Source organism: Chanos chanos, chromosome 3, assembly GCF_902362185.1.
Source record: "Chanos chanos chromosome 3, fChaCha1.1, whole genome shotgun sequence".
In the NCBI taxonomy this organism is placed as follows: domain Eukaryota; kingdom Metazoa; phylum Chordata; class Actinopteri; order Gonorynchiformes; family Chanidae; genus Chanos; species Chanos chanos.
Genome location: NC_044497.1, coordinates 7,375,001 through 7,385,000, shown reverse-complemented (window position 1 = coordinate 7,385,000; position 10,000 = coordinate 7,375,001). Strand labels below are relative to the sequence as shown.

The 10,000-nt window shown below is 45.0% G+C and overlaps 1 protein-coding gene across 1 annotated transcript in view; it reads left to right on the top strand.

The window, feature by feature from the left end:
- cntnap2a (contactin associated protein 2a) overlaps positions 1 to 10,000 on the top strand; it is a 151,767-nt gene that overhangs the window by 117,524 nt on the left and 24,243 nt on the right. Inside the window, exons 18-21 of the mRNA XM_030767534.1 lie at positions 1,628 to 1,657; positions 3,477 to 3,713; positions 6,044 to 6,280; positions 8,216 to 8,349. Of these exons, the coding sequence (XP_030623394.1) occupies positions 1,628 to 1,657; positions 3,477 to 3,713; positions 6,044 to 6,280; positions 8,216 to 8,349 (638 nt within the window). The remainder of the gene's footprint in view (positions 1 to 1,627; positions 1,658 to 3,476; positions 3,714 to 6,043; positions 6,281 to 8,215; positions 8,350 to 10,000) is intronic.

Below are 10,000 nucleotides of genomic sequence, written 5' to 3'. Positions count from 1 at the left end.
CTCGGCCGGTGTTTCGGTTATTTTTAACGTAATGGTCAGTCAATTCATCAGACCCACGTGAACCAGGGCTTAATTCTTCTTGAATAGTGTCAATTCACCAGCAAAGCATATGCTTTCTCTCCATTGGTAAAGGAGAATGTGGGAGGAAATTGACTACATTTATGATTTATGGGCGTTTGCTGAGTAATCGCTGATTCTGGGGATTTGACTTACAATATTGTAATAAGCTTAAGGCTAACATTAGCCTTGAGTTTCATTAAAGCTTTGAAAGTATTAACAAGTTGACTCATTTATGGAACAATTATCTCCGTCACAGAGTCACAGAATGGCCCTCTCTTTCCATTGTTACTGCTTTTGTTCTTTGACTCACTCCTTTCAACAAATTACTTTGAAGCACATTAAGACTCTGGAAACTTGGCAGGGCAATTGCTCTCTAAAACGCTTCAAGAGAACTCGAGGGCTTACACTATTAAATTGAGAAAATAAAGATGGAAAGGAATTGAACTTTTTTTTTTTTTCCTCTCTCTCTCGTAAACTTATGTTCCCCTCACTTAACCCTAATGAAGTAAAAACACATGTTAGTTAATATTATAAACATGTATGACCTATGTACAGGAGCCATAAAACAGCTCTAGGATAACAGCATAACTTTGTATAGCTGCAGAGCATACATGTACATGGAGGTCTCATTTGAATGTATCTTGGTTACTTTGCCAAGGATTTGACCTCGGAGCGGAAGAAAATTGAATTTTTCTTAGATTAGATCTTAGGGAGCACGCAACCTGCATTGCAGTTCAGTCATTAAACGTTAGTCGCGAAGGATAATGAGGGAGGGAAATGCAATAAATGCAGAAGATAGCCTCTATCCTTGTCAGATGTTCCATACAGAGCGCGATCTTTCGGCCATGGTCCGGCGGCCAGGGAAGGAGATTCAGAATTAGTCTCTGACCCGCAGTGGGGACAGCAGATATGTCCAACGGCGCGGTGACCTTCTTCTCCAAAAAAAAAAAACCCAAAAAGAAAGGGAAGAAAAAATGTTCCCACTTTACAGCTTCCTACAGTTTGGCCCAGAGAACGTTTGTTATTTGCAGTCTTCTCGTAGGAGATACTCATTTATAAAACAGTTGATTCACTTTTCATTCACCTAACGTCACTGGCCTTCTTTAGTTCATCTAGTATTCAAAGCGTATCTCTCTCCATACACTTTATGCAAAATTTAAAATTTGTTCATTCATATGCTTTCATTGGTTTTGCATTATACATCAAACAGGTTTTTTTGGGTTTTTTTCATATCACTCCAGAGAAGATAACCTATTGATTTCTACATCAGCCTGCTCGTGAATATTTTTGATCATTTCTTGTCCCTATTCTCAACTCCCTTTTATGTGACTTCAGGTTTATCTCTCTCTCTCTCTCTCTCTCTCTCTCTCTCTTTCTCTCTTTCTCATAAATGAGTCTGAATCCTTTATTCTGTCGCGTACGCTGTTGTTTTCCTCTCTTTTGTTTTGTCTTTCATCGCTGCATGTTTTCAGTCTCATGCTCTTTTTGTTTGTTGTGTTTGTGTTGTTTTTGCCTTTTGTTTCTTTCTCTGTTTTGCCTGCCTGTTTCGTCGCCGTGGTAACCTCAGGGAAACCGGCATCTTGGGCCTGTCAGGACAGTAGGTAACTTTTGTATACGATTCCCACCAGATAAACTCCTTCTATACGCAAGTTTGCCAATACTACGTTAACAGTGAGAGTATTTGACTGTACAGGAGCCTGGACTCAAACAGAAGAGAATACATATTTTTCCAGTCAGTTTAACTCCGTTGAATTTGCTTTGTTGTACTCTATTGTGTCTATATGTATGATGGGAATTCTCAGCAGCGTAAGACCTTTACACTGATAGTTATAGTTCCGTTTTCAAGACCACTAAAACGATAGAGACACTTAACACATCAAGGTGTTAAGTGCCTGAGTACACAATGCAACACGTCCTTCGATCAAGACATATGTATCTCTGCTCAAAATAAATCCAAGCGGACCAGAGTTGGAAATATACATTAAGCTTGTGTGTACTTTTCTTCAACTGGAAAGTGTGCAATTTCACATCAAATTAATGTTCATGCTGGCCGTATGCATCTGAGCCACTGCTATTTTTATAAAGGCATGTATGTCCAAGCGAGACGCAGGCTTTGAACATGTGGGAGGTATAAAGGTATTTGAGCGAGTGAAATGGAGTAATGAATGTAATATGCTAATTCATTACTGCTTCATTAGAAGATAATTAGCCATCCAGGGGTCCTCAGAATGAGAGTCATGAATTCCAGGGTTACAGTTTCAACGCCTCCATATAAAGGTCCTCTGTTCTCCAATATTTCTCTTTCTCTCTCTCTCTCTCTCTCTCTGTCTCTCTCTCACACACACTCTCTCTCTCACTCTCTCACTCATCTCTTTCTCAGTCCCTGTCTCTCTCACTCTCTCTCTCTCTCTCTCTCTCTCTCTCTCACTGCTCTTCCTTTTTAAAATTCACATTTCTAAAGCCTCACACAGAGTTCTTTAAATAAAATATGTAAAAAAAAAATCTAAGTTGAGAGAGAACTTTTGGCGGGTGGGTTGGTGTCTCCGTAGAGTTAACAGGACAGAGGAACGTGACTTTTCCAGCAGTCGAGCCAGAGGAGTAATTGGAAGGTCCTTGCAGTGTGTAAGCCCACACACCACCTTTAATTAGCCCAGTGCTGTGACTGTGTGTTGGTTTACGCTTGTGTTCAGGGCCGAGATTGAGTAATAGAGCGTCAGTTATTATATTAAGACTCCGTGGGCGTATTTAATAATCTTAAATTGCCACTCAGATCAGCCACATAGCCTTAAGAATCTAAATCTATTGGAATACATTAGAGAGTTCAAAATCTCCCTCCAGTGCCTCCCAGTTTCCATTCACTTCATCTTGTGGCTCAAATTTTCCTCTATTATTTACCATTAGTAAATAATTAGTGAGTCCGTTCTGGTCACTCACTTAATGCGTTAATTCAGATAATATATCTCCTGTCCGTGTAAATGGGCAGTTTTCCTTAATGGAAAAGTCTTCAGACATTATTTTGAGCAATAATAGAATAATTATTTTCACCTGGAAGTGTATTGCTAATGGCTCTTAAGCCACTTTAATTTTGCCAGAATCTATATTATTGAGTGATACACCTCATAATGTCAAGCTTTTTTTTTTTTTTTTGCCTTTTTTTTTTTTTTCTTCCCTGGGCAAGAGAATGAGACATTTAATGGTTTTCATTTTAACCTCCCGATTTTATGGCCCTCGTCAGAGCTCCAGTGAATCTCAACAACAGGGCAATTATATGTTATTTCTTTCCCATTGATTAAAGCACAATATGATCATTTTTTCAAGGAGAAAATTCCTATTACAGCTATTGTATAAATGAATAGAGTTTTGTGATTTTTTTTTTTTCCCTGGCTGAGCAATGGTCTAAAAACTGCGTCACGTAGGTGCGGCTGGAGGCCAGAGAGGCTTTCTGGGATGCATCCGTTCGCTGAAGATGAACGGCGCGACCCTCGACCTGGAGGAGAGGGCGAAGGTCACCCCGGGGGTGAAACCGGGCTGCTCGGGTCACTGCGCCAGTTTCGAGACGTTGTGCCGAAACGGAGGGAAGTGCGTGGAGAAGTACAACGGTTACTCGTGCGACTGTTCCGGCACAGCCTACGAAGGTCCATTCTGCACCAAAGGTAAGACGCCCACACCTGCCTGACTCAGGAACCAACGACAGGGGGGGGCAGAGGTGAGCCTTTCAGGGGGGTGAGACCCGTGGGCGAAAGACATCCTGACGACTGGCTAATTTGGAGCTCTTAGCTTGCTCACTAGGGTGTCTGCTTTCCTTATCCCGGAGGTCAGCAGTTGAAACACAGCCCTTCACGCCGACACGCTGATGTAATTGCCTTAGTCGAGAGTGAAATCATAAAAACCTAGACGTATACTTACGCCATTTTTTTTTTTTTTTTTTCAAGCAGCTATTGAAATATTGAACTTTTGAGTTTTCCATGAAACCATTATCCCGATTCATTTTGAGTGGATACATGACCCAAATCATTATGTTGCTGAAACCCTGAACCATGCAAGTATGTAAGGGCGCATCGATTATGAAAAAAAAAAATCGCACTGGAGAGAGAAAGAGAGAGAGAGAGAGAGAGAGAGAGAGGGAGAAAAAGGGGGGGGGGGGGTTCTGTCAGGTACTCTGAGCAAGTCAGGGCAGATCCATTTCTATTTGAATTATGGTAATAATTATGGAAAAAGCATGAAAGATCGGGTCTCCAGCTCTTTCTCTCTCTCTCTCTCTCTCTCTCTCTCTCTCTCCACTGCAAGGTCTCTGCCAGAGCCTGCCATGGTTCCCAGCTTCCATCCCATCCCTGACAGAGCCACACTTTGTATTGTTCTCGTTCACCACCTCTGCTTTTCCCTGCTGTAACCCCCCCCCCACCCCCCCACCCCCCCGTTTTCCCTCCCACTTGAAATATGCATGAGTGCTCTCATAATTGCAGCACATTTCCATTATATACATATTTACACGGCTCACCTTGGGTATTCCAGTCAATATCGAATTCTCTTAGTTTTCGTTGCCCGGAGGGGTCAACGTGATTGCTCTCGCTCGACTCGACACTGTGATATTGTTTGCGGCCCGAGTAATGCAGCGTTCTTGTCACCCCCAGCATGTGAGGAAGTCTGTTCTTACCCACTCGTATTACATCAGCCATCAATCTGTTGTTTCTGTGTTGTTGTTGTTGTTTTTGTTTTTGTTTTTTTGGAGACATACCCTGTGCTAAGGAAACACAGCGTAACACAGCGGGATGATTGCGAATTCAGTGCTTGTCTTTTTGTGTGACTTTCGCCTCACCCACAACGGGTCACTGGTAATCACAGTTCGCCCAGTCTTTAAAAAAAGAAAAAAAACTCACTGTATTTACCTTTCAGCCTGGAACAAAGAAAGAAAAATCCTGTTCTTCTTAATTCTCCCATTAGCTGTTAAGTATAGTAGCATCGAACAAACCTGTGGAGTATCCTCCTCGCATATGAAACAAAACCTGTTTTACATGTTTGTCCTTGCTTTTGTGAAGGCCGGTTCTCTTCAAAGGGCCTGGAGGGTTTTTGGGCGGGGGGATGGGGGGGGCATTTGAGAGCCTGGACTGAGGCTTATTGGATCCTCGCAGGATTTCAGCCCTGACCCTTGGCCCTCCGCTGGTGGCCTGCAGGGCTTTGTGGACCCCTCTCAGATTCTCACTGCCCGCAGAGAACCTGACACGATGACTCTTAGATAGAGCCAGGGAAACACTGTTTGCTCAAATTGCTAATCCCTGCTAGGCTTGCGGGACTACGGTAACAGGTAGCCTCTTGTCTGCCAAACATTATTATTTCAATATGGAAAGCAGCTTAGAGGTTAAATGAGTAGACTTTGTTCAATTACACATTACGTGTGTGTTCAGGACCACCGGGCCCCTCTGGGCGATGCCTGCTAATCAGAGAAAACAATCACGTCTTCTAAACGTGGAGGAAATACAGCATGGGCCACCGAATGTCATGAGCTTTTTATTTGAATGTTTCCCCTCTGTAGTTTTACCCCATTAACCCTTCTGATTTCCCAGAGTCCCCCTCGTTTCGCCCCATATGTAACACATCCTGCTATATTTGTGAACGCACACGCATACGCATACACACACACACACACACACACACGCAACCACACACACTACTTCCAGTCTTGTTAAATGATCCGTGCAGGGAGCAGTGCTCTGGTGTAGACGCGGCAAAATAGGAAACAGCAAACTGTCCACAGGGTTTTTACGCTTTATTGGGAAAGAGACTCATGAATTCCAACCGTGGAAGAGCTGTCTGCTCCCTTGCTTCCGCCCCGTTGTTTATGACCACGCCGCAAATGACTTTGCCCTTGTTTTAAAATACACTGTTTATACAAAGTGCTTCTTTTTCATTGAAGTCTCACTCAGAGCGCATGTTTTTGTTTTTGTTTTTGTTTTTGTTTTTGTTTTGGGGTTTTTTTTTTTTTCAGATGTCGGGGGCTTCTTCGAGGCAGGCACTTTGGTCAAGTACAACCTGATGCCCGAGGTAATGGCAGCGGCAGCATCGACCTCGGACACGAAGGGCGTGTCCCAAACCGTTCCCATGGAGACCAACCTGACCAGAGAGAGCCTGGCTTTCAGTTTCAGCACGTCCACCGCCCCCAGCATGCTGGTCTACATAAGCTCCAAAACCCAGGACTACATGGCTGTGGTTCTGAGACAAAACGGTACTGATCTGACTTTGGTCTGAGTGATACCAGTGCTAGTGTTTCCTTATGCAGTGTGACCTCATAGAAACATGCAGATTGTCATATTCAAGTGCGCTAATTTCCGTCGCTGTTACTCTCACCCTGTCGCTCTGCGGCTGAATGTAAGTTGTCTTCCTGCCTGCTTCAAATGAAACACACACACACAAACACACACACACACACACACACACACACACACACACACACACACGGAGTTTCCTCCACAGACTCTGGTGCCAGACAGAATAGAAGTGTAATGTTTGTCTGTGTGTGTGTGTGTGTGTGTGTGTGTGTGTGTGAAAGAGGTACCGTTAGTTTTCACAGACTGAAACTTGTGCTAAGACGCAGCAGAACTACTTTTTTACTCTTCACTTTTTTCCCCAATCACCAGTGGTAAAGCATGTAAATGAGTGAACAGATATAGAAAGACTAGAAGCACACAGTTCACTCTGAGAGACACACACCGATAAGGTCGCTGTTTTCTGACAGAGACAAAGAACAAACGAATAACATCTGTGTTTATTGGTATGAACACAATGAGTGTGTGATAATTTGCTTTTTTTGGAGTGGAGTGTTTACAAGCGGAGAACAGTGCTTAAATCAAAGCCTCTCACACCAACTAACTGAGCAGATTTTGTCACACGCAAGAGGACTTTAATGCGCTGTCATTCTGTTTAGGTCCAAAATGATGAGTTTTATTAATGTCAACTCCTCTGCAGACATGGATCATGAACACACACACACACACACACACACACACACACACACACAGCAGAGAAGCTCGTGCGACCACAGGCAGTGGAGGGTGCATCATGATCGCTTTAGCAATCTGGCAACGGCGCGCTCAACCGCGCAGAGATTTCGTGCGTCACGGTAACGAACGCGCGCAAAACAGATGAGTTGGTCGAGACAGTGCGGTATCCATCTGCAGATACATCCATCATGATGTCTCATTTCCACTTTCACAACAGCGGGATCTCCATTTCATTCCACATGTCTGTAACAGGCTTAAGTTTCCCGCTCTCTCCTCAGACCGGATTTACTAAAGCCCCTAGTACAGGCGTGATAAAAAAAAAACAACACCACGCCCACTGGATGTATCAGGATAAGTACCTTAACCAGTTCAAAATACTGCATCTAACCTCTGACCCACTGTTTAAGATGAGTCTAGCCAAACAAATAAACCGCAGCGAGAATCCCTTTGTTTTATTTCTTTATTTCTTTATTTATTTATTTATTATTTTTGACTGTTTGGAGCACTGAGAAATGATTTCCGAAGGTTTGTTTGGTGTGTTCGACAGTTTCTTTTTTCAGTTAAAAAATGTCTGGAAGAAATCGGAGCAAGTCATTGCTTTAAGTGAAGGTTGTGAAATGATCCTGTGCCGTATTGTAGTTCAGGTACAAACGACTCATTGTGTGCCAGGTTTAGAGGCTTCGTTAGGTCTGTTATGTCCACCGGAGCAGCTGAAATACACAGGAGTCATATCAGAGACGCGGCAGCACTGGTGTTTAGGAGCAGTTGAATAGAATGCAATAGAATAGAATGCTATTCACACACACACACACACACACACACACTGTGAACAGTGAGCAGTGAATTTATCCTCTGAATTTAACCCATCCTTACACACCGGCAGAGGACACACACACACCAGGGAAAGCACACCTGTGCCCGGGGAGCAGTTGGGGGTTAGGCGCCTTGCTTAAGGGCCCGATTCCCTAACCTCTAGACCGCGGGTTGCCCATAGTCGCCCAGTTGAGCTTACCCTCATCTCGTCTCTGGATCCTGTGCTATGAAAGTGTCTTGTTTTACTGTTGTTGTTTGTTTGTTTGTTTGTTCTGGTCTGTGTGGGCAGAGCTGGGTTAACAGCCAGGGGAACTCACTCTGTCGCTTTCCCCCCCTGTCCTTCCCAGGCTCTCTGCAGCTCCGTTATAACCTGGGAGGACTTAGAGAACCCTTCACCATCGACCTGGACCAGCGTAACCTGGCCAACGGACAGCCACACAGCGTCAACATCTCCCGCCTGGACAGGGACATCCACACACAGGTGAAGGAACAAGCCATTTGACCTAGTGTTTCCCCAGCCTGCTACTGGAATCAAATAGATCTGCGCTTTAATGTCTTTTCCCGCTCTTACACACCTTCTGCAGCTAATCGAAAATGAACTGATAAGGTTAATCCGAACAAGCAAAGCCCTGGGCCTCTAGGCACAAAAATGAAGAACACTGATTTAAGATACACTACAGTATAGACGGACCAAGCAAATATTTTAGCACTCCACCCCCCCCCCCCCCCCTACTCAGAACGTCCATATTTGGACACGACTAACAGGGAACAGCAGGGAGGCCCGCGTGCGTTCGGTGCCCTGCGAGTCCCACCATCGTCCGCTAATCCTCCGCGGTCCGGGTGCAGGGAGGAAAGGAAGATAATTGAATGTTGGTATTGATCTGTGCGCAAAGACTCCGCGTGTGCGCTCTGGATTTTTATTACGCCTAAACGGTCACGGCCCGTGTCTCAGCTCGCACAATCGATACCCGCGAAACTCGCCAAGCACTAACATTACATTAGAGGGGCGATCCGGATTAGAACAACGTGTCGCGTTCCTCCGGCCAGTCCAGAGGTAGATACAGAACCCTGGCTTTCTCTTTGTGGGTGTGACATGTTAAGTGAGAACAGTTACGGGGATGCTGGAGTCATTCAAGATGGCTTAGACCAGGACTGGTGGTCAGATATAACATTCATTTCACGGGATTTCTCTGTGTCTATCTGTGGCCTCCTGTCTCACCGACGCAGTGTAGAAAGCTATAAAACATTACGGCCCAAACAGAAAGCATGACAGAGGCACAAAAGAGACTGTCAGGGCGCAGTCACTGCACTTGTCATCGTGAGAGATAGAAATTTTTCTGCTTCTGCTACGTCTCTCTCTCTCTCTCTCTCTCTCTCTCTCTCTCACACACACACACACACACACACACAGCCCCTCTCTTTTTTTTGCTCTGTCTTTCACAATTTCTCCCCTTGTGTCTTTCTGCTTCTCTCCTCGTCCTTTCAAATATTGCATTCTCTCATTGGCTTTGTTCTTGTTCTTGTTCTTCTTTTGAACTCCCTTTCCATCCATCTGTCTCTGTCTTTCTCTGTCCATTCTCTCCCTCTCTCTCTCTTTCTCTCTCTCTCTCTCTCTCTCTCTGTCTGACAGCGGGACTGTTTTCTGTGTTCTGGGGTGTCTGACTGACATTAGCCCTGTCTGGAGGGATGAGACACAGTGAGCAGATAAGCGCTTTGGGTATGGAGCTTGAACAGAGCTCATACCTCTCTTTAATTCAGCCCTATTTCACTCACCCCCACTCCCCCCCCCTCCCCTCCACACACTACCCCCGCCCCGTGCCATGCCCCAGTCTGGAATCCTGGCAGACAGACCCGTCTGTTTATCAGAGAGAGCCTGCCGCGGCCCCTGCCTGGGGCCCCTCCGGAGACCCTCTGACACTACCACAAATTGAAACCTTTAACCATCTTTTACACCCTTGGCCCCGTGATGTCAGAGACACCAGTGCCTCTCAAGATCCGTAGTTTACCAGCACACACCCTCCCCCCCCCCCACACCCCCGCAACAAACACAGAGTTCGCTCGCGTGGCTAAGAAACAGACGCGAACGCTTCGATCTCAGAGACGCGTCGAGGAATTTGTTTTTCTGATGCTCC